This window comes from Aythya ferina (genome assembly GCF_964211825.1).
Source record: "Aythya ferina genome assembly, chromosome: 18".
Lineage (NCBI taxonomy): Eukaryota > Metazoa > Chordata > Aves > Anseriformes > Anatidae > Aythya > Aythya ferina.
Genome location: NC_140317.1, coordinates 1,246,938 through 1,269,493, shown reverse-complemented (window position 1 = coordinate 1,269,493; position 22,556 = coordinate 1,246,938). Strand labels below are relative to the sequence as shown.

At 46.3% G+C, this 22,556-nt stretch overlaps 1 protein-coding gene across 14 annotated transcripts in view; it reads left to right on the top strand.

Moving 5' to 3' along the window:
* MYOCD (myocardin) overlaps positions 1–22,556 on the top strand; it is a 248,357-nt gene that overhangs the window by 193,351 nt on the left and 32,450 nt on the right. The window contains exon 1 of one of the 14 annotated variants that reach the window (XM_084491775.1): positions 16,459–16,813. The exons of 11 other annotated variants lie outside the window; for them this stretch is intronic. In XM_084491775.1, coding sequence (XP_084347901.1) covers positions 16,759–16,813 — 55 coding nt within the window. In that variant the 5' untranslated portion in view covers positions 16,459–16,758. Of the gene's footprint in view, positions 1–16,458; positions 16,814–17,442; positions 17,585–22,556 lie in introns of those variants that run through there. 2 more of the 14 variants (XM_084491769.1, XM_084491774.1) reach the window with 2 other exon arrangements.

The window sequence follows — 22,556 nt, the reverse complement described above, 5'->3', positions numbered from 1 at the left end:
ATGGCTTGAGTAAATAAGCTACTGGGTTGGGGAAGGTCTCAGACTTATTTCTGGGACAGGTTTTGAACCACCATAGCTCACTGATGAGCTGGGAAAAGCTGATGAAGAGTAGTATGTCCTGCCAGCACAAACCTTCCTCCCACCCCACAGAGCACAACAGGACCAGCCCCACACACTGGTGTACACCAGGTCCTCCCATGCACACACTGTGGCACAGAGCAGACACCCATATTGCCAATAAAAATCAGCACATCTAACTACCTTGGTGAAGAGAGAAGTCAGAGGAGGTGTCTCCCTCAGGGCAGGGCAGGGTCACAGTCTCACCCAGACATAGGTCCCTTGGGACTGTGACTATGAGCTGTCCCAAAGAAGTTGGATGATGTAACCACCTGGAAGATGAGCCAGGTGCCCTTGTCCGACCTCCCTCAACAATGTCCACATGGGGTGGAGACCTTCACACAGTATCGCTCTGGATGAGACAAGGAAAAGTCTTCTATACTTCATTTCAGGCCAAAACCACCTGTCTGTCCCTCCTTTCCCAAATATTAAACCAACCAGCTGTCACATCTGCAGAGCAACAGCCCTACCACACCTCTGGGCTGAGGTTCGGACATGTGCTGGCCTCCTCACCAGGTTGTACACTCCAAGGGTGATGAATGTCAGCCCACAGAGGAATATGACTGAGGACAGGCAGTGCCGTACCAGAGTAGTCATCTCCCTCTTTTAGCTCTCTCCCAGCTGCTTCCCTTTTTCTCCTGTACGAGGGAAACTGGTGACCAGGGCCATGGGTTCAGGGCCATGCTCAGAGGAGCAGGCAGTCCTGCCTTGTCCCTATTATGTCATTGGAAGCCAGAAAGAAAACCAGGTTTTTCACATTTTTTCCCCAAATGTCATTTCCATTAGATGGTCTTTTTCAGCCAATTTAAGCTCTCAGCAGAATTCCCACCAAATTTTATATCAACTATTTTAGGGAAGGGTTTAAAAAAGTGAAAGAGTTTGACTAATTTTAAACCCAGCTCTCCCAAGGGACACTTAACAAAACATACAATGTCTAAAAACCTTTGCCGTTTTGAAGAGTTCAAAATAACATTCCAGAAGGGATCTTTAGAAAAATGTTCCTGCACCGGTCCTGTTCCCGCTGCTGGGCTGGGCTGCCTTGCTTTAATGTACCACATTTGTTTCTCATTTAGTTATCAAACTGACATTTAAAATTAAGTCTTGGAGTAAAGGAAATCCAACTAACCTGCCTCCTTTCATTCTCAGAATGTTGAAGGCATACTGAATGAGCCAGGAACAGGGCTGAGCGCACCTTGGCTTCCCCTGCTGCTGGTTCTCTGCCAGGTTCAGGATGTCCCCTCCTTCCCCTTCCATGGGGAGGCACCCCTGCTGCCCCGCTCGGGGAAGACAGGGAGCATCATTGCACAAACCCAGTGTAATGTGAAACTCCCCCAGTACCTTTTGTCTGAAGGAACTGGATGTGTTCAGAGATGGTTTTATTAAAAGAAGCTAGGAAGGAGGTGTTTAAATCACTCTCAATGTTTCCTGCAAATTAGCAGCTGTTGACTCTGGGGCTGCTGATCCTCAGCTTGGTGGCAGGTTGCTTGTTTGGGCAATAACCCCTGAAGCTCAGTTGGAACCACATAAGCAGCCTGAGAACCAAGTCACTTAGTTCCTGTCCCCTATCATTTTCTGTTCCTCTAGAAGCAAGTTCCTGGCATGCACTTTCTCAGAAGCAAATATAAAGTGTTGTTTCCAGAGAAACTCAGTACTCAGGACTTGGAGACTGATCCTCTTTGGAAACTGTTTATTAGAGAGCAGTGCAAAAGCAAAGTTAGCCAGAGGTTTGGGGTATGTCCCATTACATATTCTTCAGATGAGGCTGTCACCAGAACATGCAATACTGATAATGGCAGGCATTTGAGTCATGTTACATTTGTATTGATTTGTGTGGTGGTGAGTGTTAGTGACAATATTAGATGTTTTGGAAGAGAGATCTATTTTGTCTGTTTTATTCCTAGTTTTCATAACACGGATACCCTTCAAAATAAAACATCTAATTCTTACATTTCTTTCTTTCTTTCTTTCTTTCTTTCTTTCTTTCTTTCTTTCTTTCTTTCTTTCTTTCTTTCTTTCTTTCTTTTCTTTTCTTTTCTTTCTTTCTTTTAATAAGAAATTAAATTTAATAATTAATGTATTTGAGTCAACATGAGCCCAAATAGCACTTGCTAAAATACTAACTATGTAAGTAACTCAATATGCCCACTACCTTCTTTTCATTAACAGCAGACAATATTTCTTTTTGTCAACAAAGATATATTGAAGATTTATTGAAGCATAGTGGGATATGTCTAGGTCTTAAACATACAAACAAAACTATATATAGTTAGAGAAGATAAGAAAAGTAAATTATGTAAATAGCCTACAATGAATACAGTACCCAGGAATCCTTTCTTGCTCCCCCGTATGTTTAACATTTCCAGATGTGCCTGGATGACCAGTTGTGCATCAGAGGTCTCAGGCTGCATGACCATGAGACCTACTTTTCAGTCAAAATAAGTCATAATAAATGTCCTAATGCACATCTGCTTTTCTGTTGTTCTTCCTGACCAAGTACATGATATTTCATGGAGGAGACATCAATCAACTGAATTTGTCTTCCCAGTAGATCCTTGTCAGACAGTTTCATTTTCTAAATGTGGCTTCAAACTCTTTGGCCAATTTGGTTCTGCTGTCATCAGCACTAAAAAGAGGCAGACATTGCTGTGCACCAAGAACCACACTCGACCTTGTTGGTCTTCACATCATTTCACTTCTAAACTTGGTCAAGAGAAAATGTCATGTCTTGCAATGTGTGACACTTCCCTGTAGGAGCCCTCTGACCCTACCTGGTTGCATTGCACAAAGGTTTGTGATACCTTGGATATGAGCAGCCTCAACAGATGTTATTAGTATTACCTCATCCAAAGATGCCAAGCAATCACTTTGAGATCTTTTTCAAATATACCTGGACTTATCAGACAGACTGACAGCACCTTACATGGTACAAGACACTCCAGGTGAATTTTCTCATGGCTAAAGTCAACGCACACTTCAGCAGAGCCTCACTGTCCCACTGACATTTGGTGTACATGCTGGACTGCTGGATATGTGCTGGGCCCACATGAGCACACAGGACAAGAGACACAGTTAGCCACTTGGGTGGAAGCCACTTCAGTTTGTTATCTGTTCTATGACCTGTTATCTATTCACCAAGCTCACATCCACTTAAGCCATCCCACTGCCACATAAAGGCTGTTAATTTTATCCTCACTGTGTCAGGCTCACAAAAGGGATCATGCCATTAGGAGCTGACATTTTAGGCAGTTTACGTTGCAACTGGGTTGTAAACATTCGGTTCTTCCCTCGGCCAGTGATAAGATCAGGCTCATGCAAAACTAGGAATCCATCCCTCATATGGCCATAATGAGATGATGTTTGCCAGGTTGTCCCAGCTAACGGAGCACAAGCTGGCAATAGCTCCACATCTGAAGGTCCTGTTAAGACAGATTTTATGCTTTTTCATAAGCACCACAGCTCTTTTACTATATATACATCGATTTGGCTCACCAGTTAGAGAAGATTTTAGAAGAGGAGTGAAGCAAATGTGAGGAGAGGGCAGGGCAGGACATGATCCGGTGCTCATCCCAGTTGCTTGTTAAGTTAGTTTGTACCATGAGGTTTTCCTGGCCCATTTTACATTCGTTCTAATAGCACTACACAGTACTACTTGAATTCAGTTTCCATGAGTTCATATCTGCTCTTTTCATGCCATATCTCCGCTTTGCCCTCATTTCACCAGGAGTCTTTTTGGTCCTCACAAGTCTAGTCTCTCTACACCCATGTTTCCACACAGTATGGTGATCAGCCTTTCTCTCTGTTCCCTGGTCTCAGTCACTTCTAGTGGGATTCTTCTCTCACATCTGTTATCTGAAAGTTAGAATCTAGTCTTAGTTGTCACCCAGGCTTCCTCTTGGCTTGACGGAAAGAGAGTGTTCCTGCAAAGACCAGTTCTTCCCAGTCTGAGTTCAAGGTGCAAGATAAAGTGAGCAGATGGCCTTCTGCCAGCCCCTTTAGTCCTTTGCCTGTACGAGACACATAAAGGCTGAACACAAAATTAATTTGTGGACAGCCAATTTGGGAAGGATGTGTATGGATCTCACAAAATATCAGACCTGATGTTTGGAGCAGAACAGGAGAATAAAAGCAGCTCCTGCATATGGTGATGCCCAGAGACCTTCCTTGTCCCTGTGCAGCCACCTCCCACCAACCAAGGACAAAAGGTTTCTCACAGTCAGGACTGATCAGGTGTGGGCTTTTCACAGAGCCTCTTCCTTCTCATCCAGAGATGTGAGGCTTCAAAACTTCTTTCAGAACATTGAAAGAAAAAATTGAAAGGTTTATTTCTAAAAATAGATTTGAATAAAATAGAGTATTTAAAAAAAAAAAAAAAAAAAAAAAACAAAACAAAACAAAACAAAGAGAGAGACCTCCTTTTGGTTTATTTTCCCTCAAAATGGACAGGAAAATGTTTTAAGAGTCATGTGAAAAAATATTTTATTTCCAAGAGTTTCCTCTGCATCTGCATTATAGCATTAGGTCTATGTTTACACATTATTTCAGAGCCCTGTCCAAATAACTTCCCTTTTGTTTACACATCAACAGTAGGAAGCTCCCTCTTACCATAATCTGAGTGCTTTCTTACTGTAGAGGTATGACTGTGAGGCCGTACAGCTAAGTGTTTTAAAGTGCAGTGCTGCTCTGTCTTTAGCAGTGGATCTATTTCTCATTCAGAAAGAAAAAAAAAAAAAAAAAACACCACTTAAATGTTTCAACGGGTGTACCTAGCATTGCTTTTAGCATTGCTTTTTATTTTCATAATCTTTAAAGTAGTAAGTAAATCTCAGGGTTACTTCAGACTTGCCCCAGTTTGTCTTTTTGTTTATTTGGGTTTTATCTTGGAAGAAATTTGCTGGAAATCTCACATCTCTGCTTCAGAATTTAGAAAAAAAAAAAAAAACACATTTACTCAGATTGCTCATCTTCAAACCCCTGTGATCTGTAAACCCTGGCACCTCTGTGTTTCACCCCCCTACCTCCCACCCCACTACTCCCAAGCTGGGGGAATTTCAAAGTCTCTGCTTTCTCTCTTGATTTTGTAGCCTAAACTGATTGAAGTGGGAAATGTGGGGAGGCTGCTGTATGCAGGATTAACCTGTGGCTCCCCCAGGTTTATGGCAACACAGCTCCTGTTTCTGATTTAATGGTAAGCATCTGAGGAAAAGGTCACAGAGACCCCAGGGAAGGGCCATCAGGGGTTTTCCCTCCCGGTGGGGGCTGCAGGGAAGGGCAGTCCTTGGGAAGCTCACAGCTCAGGCTGCGACCAGCCCAGTTCCCGCAGCAGATGATGAGCAGACGCCGGCGAGAGCACAGAGTTCCCTGCGGCCCCAGTGCTTGCAGCAGGCACTGTGGAGCTGGGAGCCAAGGTGCAAGACAGTAGCAGCCTGAAATCCTGTAAATAAACAACACGAGCAGCTCACAATGAGCAGTATCCTGCTCTTGCCTAGCGTCTGCTCAGCAGCACAGGTCTAGCTGCACCCTGTGGGCAAGGGACATGGTGCTGCCTGGGGAGCCTGGCAACGCCCAGCTCTCCAGAGGCTCTGCTGGGTGCAGAACATGCCCTCACCATGTCTCACGGTGCTCCAGAGGAGGCAGGACCCTATAAAGTTACAGCTTCTCTGTTTTCAAACATTTTCTGAGCAGAGAGGGGAAGATTGGGCTGGGGAAGGCTTGTGTGTGAGGGAGCTGGGGTAAAGAAAGACGGAGGCCTTCCAGGATGTTCTTGAGATGGTAAGGGAGCCCAGAGGGCTGGGAGTAGGACTGGGCCCCAGAGACAAATGCAGATGCTCTTGAACAGCTCGTTCTGCCCTAAACAGCCACATCCACCCTCATGTATCCTTGCCAGAGACTGTGGGCTGAAGGGACACTGAGGAATTTCTCCTACACTGCTGAAAGGTCCAGGCTTAGGTGTGAAGGGTAAACAGTGGCAGGACAGGGGATTTGCAGCATCTGTGAAAGGGCTGGCAGCTCCACGAGAGCAAGGACCATGAGCTCAGGGAGACACAAGGAAGGTCCTGTCATGAGAGGCTCAGGTGGGGTCAGTGTCCATGAGTCCCTAAGCCTGAAGAACCATCTGAGACCAGAGGTCACCTGGGCGGGGACAGCTGGCAGTGCTACAGGCATGGTCCTCAAGGAATCTGACAACTGATGGGAAATTTGGGATCCATCTGAACCCTCTTCCATGGCCAAGGCAGGCAAGCAATGGCACAAGCTTCAGAGAAATAATGCATCTAATCCGCCTGAGTAATGCTAATGCAAGCCTCTTGATTAGTGTTTAGAAACCAGGCAAACAATTGATTTAAAATAATTGGTAAATTATGATTAAATAAAAACATTTATACAAAAGAGTTTGTCATTGATATGGTTAAATAAATATTTGTAGAAGTAACTTATACTTGGCCCTGTGCCTGGGCGATGAGCTCTCTTGGGCTGGCTGTGGTTTCATTTTAATAAAGACCAGAAGGCATTCCAGAAATACATAATGCTTGCAACCCATCCGATGTATATCTGGGGCTTTAGCTCTGCTCACCACTAACCCAGGCCCAGCTTCACTTCATACCGCTTGCTAGTGCCTGTCACAACCCCTCCCCAAAAACACACTCTTTATTTAGGGATGGACCACAAAACAAGTGGCTGTGTCTAGAGAGTTTAGTGGGCAGAAGGAGGGAATCTGGATGGAAATGTTCAATTCACTGCTGCTCCCCTGTGTCTCTGGAGGAGAGGTAGGGCTGGATAGGCTGCTTTGTAGCAAAACCTCAGAGTTGCTGCAGGACTTACAACAATACAGTTCTTATCTGGCCCTGCTTAGTGGGAGACTTCCAAGAGCTTTTCAAAAGGGTTATCCTCATTACCAATGTTTACAGATAAGGAAACCGAAAGGAGACATGACTTGCCCAAAGTCCCACTGTGGAGGTAACAGCACCAGGTCATTCTGCCAGCAGGGGCCAACAGAGGCTCTGCAGAATGTTCAGACACCACATACCTGGGTTTAATACTGATGGTTTCTGCTACACCTGGTTACAGAGCTGCTTCCGTGGACTACTGGGGCTTGTGCAGCCCCTGCAGACATACGCATGTTGCCCAGCATCACTCTGTAGCTACTAAGCAAGTGGAGGTCAGCAAGTGGAGTAATCTGAGGCACTGGAGGTGATAGTGGCTTTTCCATTGCTTTACCCTCTCTGTTTCCACCTAGCCACCAAGCCACCATTGCTTGGAGCAGCCAGGCCAAGCACAAAGCCCTTTCCTGCCTGTACTGAACGTGCAGGAAGCAGAGAGAGGCCTGTTGGTGCCACCCAGGCTGGGGGCTCCTTTGCTCCTTATTGCTCTGGAGACTAGTCCTATGGCTGCTTGCACAGGACTGGCCTGCTGGGATGCAAAAATGTCACTCCAGCCCCAGCATCTTCCTTCTCCTTGTGCTTTGGTAGAGCCAGAGGCTCCTGAGCAGTGATGCTCCTGCCCAAGCTGTCCAGGTGGAGTGCAAGTTTGGCATTAGAGGCAGGAGAGACCAGCAGTTGCTGCAGGCACCAAGTGTCTCGTTTCCCATATGACGTCCCTTCAGGAACATGCAGTCAGGGTCTGAGGATGGAGGAAGTGGAAAAGAAGATGGAGGACACAGGAAGCAGGCCAGAGGCAGGCACCCCTCAGGACAGATATGCACCAGGCACCAGACACCAACTGGATGGAGGGAAGGAGCCCCTGCTTCCTGGGGTGCAGCACCCTGGCTTTTCCCAGGTACCAGTGCAAAGTGAGCTCAGCACCCACTAGAGCAGCGCCCTGACCTTGGTGCAACCCCAGGTCACCAGTCAGTGCTTGGCATCCTTCACCCTCCAGACTGGAGCACTACTGCCTGGACTGCAGGGCATGGCCAGCCTGCCCCTTCCCCTGCACTGCAGGGCAGAGAGGTCCCCAGTGCCTCAGACTCCTGCCAGTGTAGCCAGTTTGACCTGACTCACGGCAGCATCCCCATCAGAGTGTTCCCATCAGTGTCACCTCTCCTGTTGACCACCCCATGCTCAAACCAGGCTGAGGCTTTGAGCCTTTAACCTCTTCTTCACCTGTTCCGGTCCACCTGCACCCCAAGACTCATGGACATGTCTGTGCCAGCACTGCAGAAGGACTGGTCACTGTGTCAGGATCGAGATCCCCCCTGCCCCACCCAGGCTGGCCAGAGTGAGCAGGATGGGGACGACTGCCAGTGCTTCCACTGTTCTGCAGCCCAGGCTGTGTGGGAAGGGGAGGGCAGGGACGTGGGGCAGCTTCTGCCAAGGCGGATCCCTGTGCTCACTGCACATCCCTGCTCTGTAATCACAACAGGCAGTTTTACAATCAAATATTTATGCTGGTAGAAAACATTTTACATAATCTTTAAACAGCTATGTCATCTCCCTATTTTTATTCTCTGATCTCTCTGTTTTGAATTGGGATTGGAGAAATTTAGCATATTTACAAAGAAGTAAATATTATGATGAAAACATCAGGCAGCCTAATAGTAGCTTCAGTAAAGTGCAGAAGTATTTCTGCATTCATGTTGTCAATTACATAACATCTACTGGACCTTCATAAATTAAGGGACCTTGCTCGGATGCTTGCAGCATTGTGATAAATACTTCACAGCTCAAATTCACGCAAGTCCTATCTGCTGTCATAACTGGAAAGACCTCGTGACATCTCCAACATAAATTCCTGCCCTCAAATTCTGTGAGGAGATATAGAGGAGACAGACCAGCTACGATGCCTGTCAGGCAATGGCAAATTTAGGGCAAGCAAATGCTGCTCTGATGGCACTTACCAGGGCCCTACACAAGCAAAAGGACTGAGCTGTGCAGGACAGTCTATGCTCACAGCTTCCCATCTAAAGAAATCCCATGCTTTGGGCTAAGCACTCAGCTAAGACCTAGCTATGATTTTACTTCACAGCGACATGGATGCTGCCACTTTGCTAGCTTCAGCTCAGAAAATCTCTATCTGTTCCATATCATGGACAGGAATATCACAGTTGCCATATGAGACCCAGAGGAATGTATTTATTTATTTATTTATTTATTTATTCGCATTTCACCCCTGGACTGAGTCTTAGGCATGCATGAGACTCTCAGCTCTTTACAGGTTCCTGAAGGTCATGCCCAAGAGTACAGCTGGGGCTATGCTGGTGCAGTGTCAGAGGAGGAGACTCATATCTGGCCCAACTTCAGGTGGCTGCGGAGGTCAGTGTCTCCATCATTGGGACCCATTAATAGGCAGTTCACCTGGCCCATTGTTAAAGTTTCCTCAGGTCACTTCTTCCACTACCAAGGTGATGACTTCCTTGTGGTCAATATCTTTAAAGGATGCTTAGAGTTCCTTATTAGTCTTGACTAGGGGTTTCACTGTAATGAAACACTCTATTTTGTCACAGATGTATCAAAAATGAATGGAAAAGCACACTCCTCATTAGCAACATATTTATTTCCCTCTCCAGCCATCCTCCTCCAGGAGACAGTTATACCAGCCCAGGGATATTAGCACAGAGCTCTGTGCCAGTGCAGCTGTATCTTCCCATGGGGCGTTTGCCAGCACAGCCTCACAAACAAGCAGCAAATTATCACTAGCCTGCACATGGGATGGGGACAGTCAGGGTCATGACTTCATCCCACCAGATTTGTCTTCTCAGAGCACACTGTGGAGAGCCAAGAAACAAGGCTATTGCAGACAGGCTCTTCTCTACACAGAGCTGCAAGGCACAAGAGAGAAGTCAAAGGAAACTGCACATTCTTAGAGAGAATGATCTGAGCAGACATGACTGGCACAGCACCAGGTTTGGGGGAAAACTGCTTGCACAGACAGTTGCAAACTGTTTGCAAGACCCTTTACTTGGCATTATATCCTACCCTAAGCCTTGTGGTGAATTTGGCTTCCTAAATTCAGGGGTTTGCTGGGAACACCTTCACCACATATAATCTGTGCTGGTATCAGCACCAACAGTAGCTGGGGTACATGGGAAAAATGGCAGGTCTTTGGTGGTGCAGGGCTGACTCTCCTTTGCAAAGAGAAAGCAAATGCCAGAGCAGTGTGCCAGGCAAAACAGGTGGTGGCAGGAGACAGACCCCAGTCTCACCTGGCAGTGCAGACCAGGCTGGGGTCCAGAAGATGTCCCTCCCTAGGACTGCACCTCTGCAGCCCTGAGACCTGCTGGACTCTGGCTGTTTGTGGCACAGTCACTGTGTCACACACTGAGTCCTCCAAGTCCCTAGAGGGATCTCAGAGAATCATCGGCTCATTTGGCTTTTTTTTCCCACAGATGCAAATCTACATAGAAACAAACAATCTGCTTTAAAATAAATTAGTGCCATAAACAATAGGGTGTGCTGGAAGATTAGAAGGGGCTGCTTCCTGGTATCTGGTGAGCAACACAGAACTGATATCCTTGTGGCTCTGGGGTGTGATTTCTCATTTCAAAGGAATTCCCTACCATGAGTAATTTATTCTGGTATTTAAGACTCGCTCCTTCACTCACTTCAGTAAGACCCAGTTTACGGCAAAGGTTCCTATAGCCCATTTGGTAGCTACACACTTGTTTCGCTTTCCAAAGGAAGGTGGTAACCAGTGGTGTTGCCTGCTTGTTTCAGAGCTGCACAGTGCCTGTGGTGCAGCATAGTGCCTGGTGGAGACAGGTCTAAGACATGCAGGGGCTTGGACAGTGTGAGCTCTGGAAATGCTTGAAGGCCTTGTGGAGGGTTATAAGGGTTATAACTCATCTTCTATCTTCTGTGCTATCAAAGGCACATAAGCTCTAGGAAAATGACTCCAGGCAAATGACTCAGTATCTTTGGTCTGATCTCAGCCTCTGCCTGTCCTCCTTGCCTCCAGTCTGAGATTTACTAGGGACAGCTTACCTCTGTTTCCTGAGGCCATCAAGAGTACTTGTGAACTGGGCTGACTCACATATTGACCAGCACAGGGGGGCACCAGCTTTGTACTGTGAATTCAGCAGTTGAGTCATTAGTGGAGATGAATCCTCTCTTAGAAGTTGTGTCATCTCCTAAGAAATGAGGACAGTGACCAGAGAGCTTGCAAGGTCTAGACACTAGTGTTACTGACCTGTTCACCCAGGGAGGAGAGGGAGAGGGAAAGGGGGAGGAAGGCTGGGAGAAGAGGAGAGGAAAATGTCTTTCACATCTTCTGAACTCTCAGCTTTTGTCAGTGACATGGTTTTATAGGGCATGGTTTGTGGCTGTTCAGTACTGGAGAGGAGACAAAGGATTTGTAAGAGCAGATCATGGAATCAGCATCATGGGAATGATGAATCTTCACCATCTCAGAAGGCTGAATTCAGCTGATAACCTTGGCCTCCCCAGCAGCACTGATGTGTGCCTGATCCTCTCCCCATGCCTGCCCTACCAGGGAGAAGCAGCAGTTAGCAAGGCCCGTGCCTGACCTGCAGCACAGCTTCCCATGGAGGCAGTTCTGTGGGTGCAACGTGCGGTGTTCACAAAGCAGTGGGAGAGGTTTCTCCCAGTCCAACCAGGCTAAGGCATTGTGTAACTCTCTGGTTACCTGCCTTACTTTATTACTTAATTTCATCAGAACCTTATCTTTGCACCAAACTGAGTGGTAAATAGCATGCTGGGCTTTAGCTGATTCTCTGAGAGGATGCCAGATGTGTGGCTGTAGGTGTTTAAGCAGGGTGTCTACTGGAGCACAAGAGGTGGCTTGCTTCTCCCAAAGTACCTGTGCAACTTACGCTACCTTCCTTTCCTCACTGGAAAGAGCAGAACTTTGCCCTCATCTGGGATAAACACTTGGCATACTGTGTGAAACATCCCGGGAAAAGGAACAGCCAATGCAAGCACCGGCAGGAGCAAGAAATGGAGAAGGATGGTAGGCATGAGATATCATCTCCAGGGACAGTAGTATGGTGGGGGCTGACTTTCTTAGGAATGTATTTAAGGAGCTGTTGAAGTAGCATCAGAAAGGTTTTTAGAAGAAATTTGTCATGAATCCACCAATGAGATTTCTCCTCAGACTTCTCTAGCTCCAAGATAGTATGTGGGAAGTGGAAGAGCCCTCCAAGGATTAATAACTTGTTAAAGATAGGAGTAAATGGTCATTTTTCACACCCAAGTGAGGTGGTTCATGAAGTGCCAAAGGAATGTGTGATGGGAAAGGGCTTCTCAACAGAAGCACTAGGGAAAAGGGCTGATGATTCAAAATGACAAAAACAGTCAGAGGTAAATCTTCCTCCAAAGACTTGCAGAAGCTTCTCATCATGCTGCATGCCTGAAAGATGAAAACATCAGATGAAATTGCAACAACAATAAATGCAAATAATGCATACAGCAGGGAAGAGGAATGACCACTCTGTGCATCCCCGTGGTCTTGAGGCCTGCAGTGACTGGTAAGGAAAGAGAGACTGGAGTAACTTCAGACTTGAAACATCAACCCCATGTCTAGTGGCTGCTAAAGGGACCAGTATAGCCTCAGTGGCCTTCTCAGGGGAGCACAGAAGTAACTCCACCACCCAGCTCCAGCCCCATGTGGATGGGAAACTGTATGGAGAGAAGTGCCAGATGCCAAGGTCATCAGGAGATGTTGTCTGTGCTGACACAGATTTCGTCCTTGACCTCCCTAAGAAAATCCTGGTTTAGCTAGAAAATGGCACTTTTAGATGAATTTATATGCACCAGCTTAAGCATCTGGATAGACACTTCAGTCTTCATGCTCTTTTCCCTTTCATTTTTGTGTCATTCAGCAGAGCGTCCACACTGAATGTTGGGATCTGGGCATTCAGGGAAAGGACAATGATTCACCAATATGCTGTAGCTGACATAAAAAATAAGAATAAAATAAAAATGAAATGAAATGAAATGAAATGAAATAAAATAAAATAAAATAAAATAAAATAAAATAAAATAAAATAAAATAAAATAAAATAAAATAAAATAAAATAAAGAAAGATGCAACAGTTTTATCCATTCCCTCCCATGCTTGTAATGCCAGGCTAGAGGGATCAAAGCCATAATAACAGCAATCTTGCATAGGCACTAGCTTTCAGGACAGTCTTTCACATTTCTTGTGAGTAATTGCTTGCACATCTAAATATCAGGTATAAATGTGCTCTGACAGAACCAGACTCACTCTTTTAGCTAACAGAGAATGACCTATGTGACCTGCAATATGTGGCCAGTACAACCTCATATGTGCAGCAGTGATCTGACATGTCCTCTTGGAAACCACTCAGAAGTTATCTGTAGGTTAATAAAAAGTCTTTAGAAAAGAGTAGGAAGAGAAACAGGCATCCTGTTAAAATGGAAGTCGAGCCAGCTGGGTGAGACACATCCCTAGCAAATAACCCACTGCAATGCACCCACGAAATCACAGCACACTTTTCTCTGCTCATCTAAGTAAAAATCTTTATCCTACATGGTGTTAATACCATCTTGTGTATTCAGCCTCTGTACACATTCAAAATGACTCAAGATCTAGCAACCTGTGATTTTTACATGATGCCATCTCTCAGGCTTCTGTACGTGGGGACTTTGGATGGGTCACCCTTCATTCTGACATGAAAGTAAATAATTTATTTTCATCTGCCATTGTCTGGCCAAGATCCTCATTTCATCCAGGTCATACAAATCTATTGATCTTTCTGACATTTGATTAACCAGTTTATTTTATTAGCTGCACATTTGCAACCTCTGTTGGTAAGCCATTAATAAAGTGCTTTTCCTTTTTACCTGTTGATCATTGCCCAACTTTTTTACTTCCTTTTCTTGAGTAATCCTTATTTTCACTCTTTACAATACCTTGCATTCTGCCTTGGAACAATTCTGAGTTTTCACTACACTCATGCATTGGACCATGTGAAAAGTTTTCTGAGAGCCAAAACCTGAATTTTTGTAATTGGTTCTGTTTTATCCACTGATTCTTTCCCATCCTTTAATTATTTTAGAAGCCCATGCAAGAAAACAGAAATCCTTTATTTACCATTCCTAAATGGGCAATGCATCTCCATGAAAGAGGGAAGACTATGATACTCAAGGGATTTCAGGGCTTTTACACATCCTTGATGTCAGGTCTCTTGACAAATCTTCTGTGCATGAGCCTCAGCAGAAATAAGGTGTCAGTTTGTGAAGCGAAGTGAAAAGCCCACCTTGCATAGTGTCTTGCTCCAGAGAGTAGGCCTGCCCTGCCTCCTCTTCCAAACATTCAATAGCAGGCCTGGAACTACTGTGCCTACAAGGTGCACTTCGGTCATCTCAACTCCCCTTGCTGGTCCTAAGCCATACCCACTGATGGTCTTTTACTGCCATGGGGAGGTTTACCCTGAGCAGGGTCACACCTTGCTTTGTCTCCCTTGTACTCCACTCCTCTTCCACTGAACTTGTAAGACTGAAGATGACTATTTGCAGGCAGAAAAGGACACAAACATGAACCCCCTCAAAAGTTGCAAGAAGGATTGAGGAGCCTTCTCCTGCAGGCCCAGCTGATGCAGAGTGAAGAAGTCGTGAAGGACCTGCAGGCTTCAAAGGGAATGAAGATCACAGAATCATAGAATCGTAGAATAATAGAATGGCCTGGGTTGAAAAGGACCTTACAGATCATCTAGTTTCAACCGGGTTGCCAACCACTACAGCAGGCTGCACAGAGCCACATCCAGCCTGGCCTTGAATGCTTCCAGGGATGGGGCATCCACGAACTCCATGGGCAACTTGTTCCAGTGCCTCACCACCCTCTGAGTGAAAAACTTTCCCCTAATATCTAACCTAAATCTCCCGTGTCATAGTTTAAAACCATTCCCCCTTGTCCTATCACTATCAACACATGTAAACAGGTGTTCTCCCTCCTGTTTATATGCTCCCTTCAAGTACTGGTAGGCCACAATGAGGTTTCCTCAGAGCCTTCTCTTCTCCAAGCTAAACAAGCCCAGTTCCCTCAACCTTTCTGCACAGGAGAGGTGCTCCAACCCTCTGATCATCTTAGTGGCTCTCCTCTGGACACATTCCAAGAGCTTCACATCCTTCTTGTGCTGGAGACCCCAAGGAAGGGAAGGGAAGGGAAGGGAAGGGAAGGGAAGGGAAGGGAAGGGAAGGGAAGGGAAGGGAAGGGAAGGGAAGGGAAGGGAAGGGAAGGGAAGGGAAGGGAAGGGAAGGGAAGGGAAGGGAAGGGAAGGGAAGGGAAGGGAAGGGAAGGGAAGGGAAGGGAAGGGAAGGGAAGGGAAGGGAAGGGAAGGGAAGGGAAGGGAAGGGAAGGGAAGGGAAGGGAAGGGAAGGGAAGGGAAGGGAAGGGAAGGGAAGGGAAGGGAAGGGAAGGGAAGGGAAGGGAAGGGAAGGGAAGGGAAGGGAAGGGAAGGGAAGGGAAGGGAAGGGAAGGGAAGGGAAGGGCCCAGTTGAGTGTTTATGCTGTAGGAGGAATCTAGACAGCTTCCTGGGTGAGACCCATGTGTCCTTGGCTTATAACTCTTACGTTAAAAGGGGAAAAGTACCACCAGTTCCCTCTCTTCCATTTACCTGAAATGAACCAGGCATAGGCTTGGGGAAGGGAAGCCTCAAAGGATCTGCATCTCTTTACTTAGCAAGTTGACTGAAAGGTTTTCTCACATGCCAGAATGTTTGGTAGGTGGAGAAGCATCTTCCACTGCAGTTATATGCAGCTTATGGCTGTGCCCAGCATCCTTGGGGTTGCTGTGCTCATCTGTAGCACAAGAAATTTTAATTAAGATTTAGCCCTGCTTCCTTTATTTGGCATTATTCTGAGTGTCTGTGCATAGCAGAACAAGAGGACTTGTTCTAAGCACCTGCAGCGTGTGCTACCTGAGCCATATAGTACACGAAGCTCCCCAGAGGGTAACACTACGGGTGCAGCTACATGCTGAAAAAAGCATGCACTGACCGAGGTCCAGGGTGCAGCTTCAGCACCCGAATGAGCTGGCTGAGGGGCAGCAGGGGCACAGTCATGCCTCCATCATGGGGTGGCTGCATCCTCGTCTCCACTGGAAAAGGCACTACCACCAACTGACCTAAAGCCAGCTGTCCCCTTGCCTAGCACAGGGCCCTGGTTGCGGCATTTCCTTTGCCCTGGGGAGCCCTTGGGCCCCTGCGCCACAGCGGGGCCATGTAGTGTGTGGTGAGATGGCCGGCCATCCCGCGCCACGCTGCAAAGAGTTAAGCCCTCGCTCTGTTGATATTTCCAAGCAGCTCCAAAAGTTGGCCCAGACGGGGAGAGCCCTGATTGGCTGCATACCGGCCGGTAGTAATTAGTATCAGATATCAAACTTCTGTCTTTGCTAAGACCCTTTCCGATAGTCGCTGCTCCCCGCTAGACGATGACATCAGCCAGGACACCCAGCTGCTGGTAGTAAACCCCGCGCGGGAGGAGGCTCCTGCCGGCAAAAAGTTAATTAGTTCAACACAGCACAAGGGGAGCAGTTGGTTTCTGTGAAGGGTCAGTGCTGGATGGGACCAAATCTTTCAAAGCCACTTGCTGCTTCTTGCCAGCCAGCTGTAAAAGCACCCAGAGAGTCCAGGAGACCTGGATGAATCCTGAGCACTAGCCGTGGTCAGCTTTTCTCTTTGGAGGAAGTTAATGGTTTAAGTGAGGGGCGTCTGGATCCGGTCCCGAGTCACCATGACACTCCTGGGGTCTGAGCACTCCTTGCTGATTCGGAGCAAGTTCAGATCAGGTAGGGGAAACCTCCAGATTTGTCTTAAAACTTCTCTCTCCGGCAAGCCACAGCCACAGACTGTTTTGCATTAAATGTTTGGAAGCGGCATGTGAGCAAAATATTCAGGGGGTCGTAGAGCTGTCACAGCTTTGCTCTTGTAGAGGCTATTCCGCAAGTGGAGAAATTCATCTTCCTTCCTCTCTGTTGCTTTTTTTTTTTTTCCTTCTGCTTTTTCATTGTCTTTGATTTATGTCTGTGGTTTATTTTGGCAAAACTGCACTTCCCGGGTCCACTGCCCTGGCCCTATATTAAAGGATTTGGGCAGAAATCCAGAAGGGCGTCTGTGAAAAACAACATACCTAATGCCGTCCGAATATTCCAGGTGCTCTTGTGGGTCTGTCTGTGATAACAGTAGTGGGGACAGGTCCGGCACTCACTCTGACATGCAGGCAGCTGACTTTGTTCCATTAAGTTGTGACTAACTGGAGAAAAATGAATTTGCAGAAATGCGTCATTTTTAGAAGTAAAAATAACAAATGGAACATGAAAAGTATTTAAAGTGACATCATCAGAGAAATAAAACCAGAGCCACACAATTGATTGCCACTCTCAGAGGGTTTGGAAGTAAAACATGTCTCAGTCTCATAAGTTAGGGGAAGCACCGGTAAGGGGCTTCTGAGAGGACATTCAGCGTGAGTGAAGGTGAGTGAAGGTGAACTATGGGACAATCCCTTCTAAATCAGACCCTCTTCTGGATATTCATGCCTTTATTTGCTGACTATATTTATAGTAAGTATGCTATGTTTCTGAGCGGGTATCTTTACTTGTATTTTTTTAAATGAACATAAGAGACAGTAATACTAACAGTAATGTCAAAAAGTGATCTGGAGGAGCTTTCTCTGACATTCCCAGGGGTGAAGTCCTCCCCGTGAATGTGATCTGTGAGGATGTTCAGACACACCAGCTGCATGTGCCGTATGGGACACTGTAGAACCAGACAGGGTAGTCACGTTGGAGCATGCACCCGGTCTGGCATGTCACCCACACCGTGTGTGTTTTTGTCTCTTTGTGCATGGTAGATAATGAGATTAGAGATTTATGATACTGATGGTAGACATGAGTGGTGTTATCAAGATCTCTAAGATAGCTGGGTGGTCAACTTAAACTTTGTTTTCTCAGCAAATACAAAGTTGGCAGTTGGTTGAAAACTCAAGAGTGTGTGTGCAAACACGAGTGTCCTAGTCTGGCTGAATTACACAAAACTTGTGTCCAGGGCTTTGGTGTGGTTTCCATATCACTCTGATCTTACATTTCATTAGATTAAGTCATTCCTTAGATTTCATTGGTATATTATGGTACATTGCCATTTGTTTGAAAAAAAAAAAAAATCTGTCTTTAACAACTCATCCAGTAACTACAAAGCAACACTGCCACCTTTCTGAAGAGAGGAGGATGGTCTGTGTTACGTCTGCATTCTTTTCAAATGAACCAGTATTGTTCTTAAGGCTCATTTTAGTTTTATTTGTAAGTTGGCTTTATTATGGAACCAACAGTGGGATCTCTAAACATATTTTTCAAATGATTCTTTAGTAAAAGTAAACTTTGTGGGTCGTTGTATCCAGAAATTCTCGTGCCTTTCAGCATCAAGTCAGTCAATTTGTGGGGCATTCTTTGGTTCATGACCTATTCCCACAACTGCCATCCCTCACTGTAGCCCAGTGGAAGATTGGATTTCCATCCATTTGACAAGATTTCTGTGCCTATTTGTTATGTTTGAGTTGGGCTTGCCCAAAATCCCCAATGTACTTTGCTCTCCCCACTGCTGTGACTGCTGCAGGTAATGAGAGACAGGGACACAGCACAGCCCTGGTCATCACAGTCTGTGAGACAGGAGAAAAGTGGGATGCTGAGGGGTACAAATAAATCAATAATGCTGCCTTTTGTTTGTGCTGGATCCTAGTAATACAGAGAATAAAGAAAAGCTAGCATTAAATGGTTAAGGTGGTCAAACCTCTTTTATGTGAAAAATAGCTAAGGGGCATTTTCCTCTGCTGTCTCTGCTTCCCATGCAAGCTTCAGCAGCTGTCAAGCCCCAGCACGGATGGCAGGAAGCTCAGTGCTCTGATTTACTGTCTTCCTCCATTCATTTGGCAGAGGGATGATTGTCTCAAAGGACCCATTACCCTGCAACCCTCACCTCCCTGCAGAGCTCAGGGGCTGTGGCACTGCTGGGCAGTAGCAGTTTACACAAAGCATGGTGTAGCATGCAAAGAGCATGTGAAGGACAGGCCAGGGGGGTCCAGCCATGAAGTGCAGAGCTTCATGATGCACAGTTGCTTTGGAAATTGTCTTGCAGAGGCAGGAGTGAGGCTTTGATTGCTCCCCAGGTTTGAGAAGGATTAGCTGTGCTCTGTGACTCATGATGAGTCTGAGTCCCTTTTGAAGGATTCCAGGCCAATGTTAGTAAAGGCTAAGGTAAATCTTTAAAAACTAAGTAACTTTTGCTGTTTCGCTGTGGTCTGTATACATTGAGCAGTAGAAAGACCTATTTATGTGCTAAAGAGTGCTTGAAATACTTTATATACTGTTTCCTCTTCCCAGAATCCCTTTAATCTCTCTTGCACACAGCAGTCAGTAGGGCCAAGAGTTAGCAACTAGAGTATAGTGGCATGTAGGTGGTTTGAGGGGCTCTCGCTTCCATCTGGCAGCATCAGTACCAAGAAAATGTTGTCTGAGAAAGGCTGGTGTGGTGGAGTTAATATCTATTTCACACAGTGGCCTACAGTCCTCACTTCAGCATCCTAGTGTTTTCTCCTCCTCTTCTCTTTCCATTGGCCAGCAGTATAGCTGTGCAGTGTGAGAAATGATAGATGCACCAGAGCGGGGCACCAGGAACTGCTCCAGAAGAGTTAGATCAAATCACCAACATGTTTCAGGCCTTCAGGTTTCCCCTCCCCTTCCTCAAGGATTTGTGTGCGTGTTTATTTTGTCTATTTTGCCAAAGATAAATATACTGATCTGAGGTCATCCTGACAAATTTTGCAGGAATGATGGTTCTTCAAGCCTGCAATGCTATCCCATGTGCTCCAATTATCAATGGGATTGCACTAAATCAACTAGAACTTCTGAGGGCTGTTCCAGAAACATATTTAACTCTTACCAGAGACAATGATTTATGTGTAGTGATCTCCTGCTTTGAATATAAACCAATTGTACTCCAGCAGCAGAGAGATGTTGTCATCAGACAGAGCAAACAAAGCTGGCAAATGCAGACTTAACCTTAACTCTGACCTCTTCTGTCCGGCAGTATGGAAAGAAAGTTTACAAGGCCAACATCTGTATAACATCAGTGGTAGTTCAGATAATTGGTGAGAAGTGAAAGTTTAACACCCTAAATATGGTTCTGTATGGCTTGGCATGGGGTAACACCCATGCCAAAATGTGGACACATGGGTGCGAATTTTCAAAGACTTGCCTGGCTTGTTGGAGGATTAAAGCTTACACAGCTTATATATGGTGGTGGAACCTTCATTTCTAAACTGCAAATATATGTAAGTGTGTTTTCTTTCCAGTCAGGAACTCATACAGTTCACAGTCAATGCCTGCATTCAAACCATGGTCTGTCTGTAACTGATGGCATTGTTTTATAATTTCGTGAAGTTTTTGTAAAACACTGGCTTCATGTAGATCAGTTTGAAGTTTGCTTTACTTTTTCAGAATGTTATACCTTGGAGTTTTAGCAGACAGACATCTGTTTCTCTGTCAGGCATGTGTTACAGCAAAGATTGAACCATACCTCACTGTGCTTGAGGAGAAGGATGTACAGGCTGATGATGGGGATGCTGAATGGATTACTCCAAGGACAACTGGTGACAGCACATTCTCAGGAACATGGAGAGGTTGGGGCTGCATGTTGTGATGAACACAGCCCTCATAGCTGGTTGTTCTTTACTAACTTGTGCCTGTTTGGTGCTCTGGGCTCTTTATCACCTAGATATCGTCCTATGTCTCTTCCAAGGCACCTGTGGGCCCAGATATGGATTTATAGATCCTGTTCTTACCAGTGTAGCTGGGATTTTCAGTGCAGTGATGTTTGGCTTCCCAGGTAACACAGAAACTTGTGGCACAGCTGCCTGGAAGAAGGTGAAACACCCCTAAAGTGCTGAGCATCACACAAAGAGATAAAGCTGGCATTGCTGGGTCCTGTTCAAGGCAATGCCTGGCCAGGAGAGGACTGACCACTGCTGAGCAGCTGCTGCCTTGCACCTTCTCCAGGGCTGCAACTGGTTGAGCTTTATCTCACTTCACATGGGTCCTACACAAGTTGTATGTCAGAGGTTTGTATGGGTCTGGCAATGTGATGTTATCCACAGAAAAAAAAAAAAAAAAAACATTCAGTGATGCCTGGCTATTAGCAGAGCAGTGAGACCAAAATCCAGTGGAGGAACTTAGGGCAGAGCCCAGCCAAGTTTTTGCAAAACAGCAGCTTCAGAAAAGCAGACCCAAAGCTGCTCAGCTGGACCACTGCTTTCCCCTGCTGGTGGTGACACCCAGGAGGCTGGCTGCCTGGTTACACAGCTAAGGGTGCTGGTGACTCCTTGTTCATCCAAGCACAGCCAACACATCAGGAGCTTGGTGTCAGCCTGTTGCTTGGTTGGGAGAGAGCACTGCCTTCTCTGAGCTGCCCAGTCCATTTAGAAAGCCTGTTTTGAACACAGATTCCTGCTCCTGATATAGCTGTGAGAAACAGTTACAGTGCTGAGCAGGACACAAGTGGCATGACTGCACCCTGCCACCAAGCCTGCCCTGCTCCTGCCTGTCTGGGACCTTGGGGGGGTTGAAGGGTCCCACGTGCATCTCCCACTGGGCAGCTTCTCTCCCACTGGCATGCACAATCAGTAAAGAGTGTCAGAGCAGGCAGTGTTCCTGCCTTCAAGGGAGGCTGCATCCAAAATGGAGCCATTATCTGCCAGCCAGTGTTTTACCAGGCAGTGTTTTACTGGGCAAGTCACAAGGTCCTTGGATACCCACCATGGCCACAGACAGACATGTGTTTCATGTTTGTTCAGCTGTTGTCTGACATGTAGCAAAGCTGCTGCTGCTGCTGAAGACAGGAGTCTCTCCCTCCCATCAACCCATTCCCAACTCCCTGCCACCTGTCTGGTGCCCTGGCAGAGCCCTCCCCATCCTGCACACTACTCAGCTGCAGTCATGCTCCTAAAGCCCCTAAACCCCCAGCTCTGGGCCTCAGAGGGCAGGAATGAGGGTCTGGGGTGGTTGGCAGAGTGGACAGTGAGTTTTCTCTTGTTTTTTTCAGTGTCACTGACAGCTTCAGTTGATGATCAAACTGCTGATTCACATCAGGTTCATGTGGCTGGGTTGAACTGGCTTAATGTGATGTTTCTGCTGTTCCCCTTGGCTGCCCAGCCCAGGAGCACCAGGTGATGCAGGAAGCAGCAGGCAACTGCCCATTTGTCAGCTCTGGCAACAGCAGCGACTTATTTCAGAGGAAGATGAGAGTACAGCAATTGCACTGGTTATGAATGTAGCTCCCAGCCAGAGCAAAGGTGTTGTTACAGCCCATGCAGGAAACTGGCGCTTATTGGGCTCCAACCTGTAACCATATAAGTGAGCTGGGATGAGCTGAAACTGTTGGCACAGCTGAATAAGTGCTGCTCCCAGAGCAGCAAGTTTGTCAGACATAGGGAGAGATGCTCAGAGAGAGGTCAGGGTGAAGAAATGGAGTGTCTGATGTAAAATA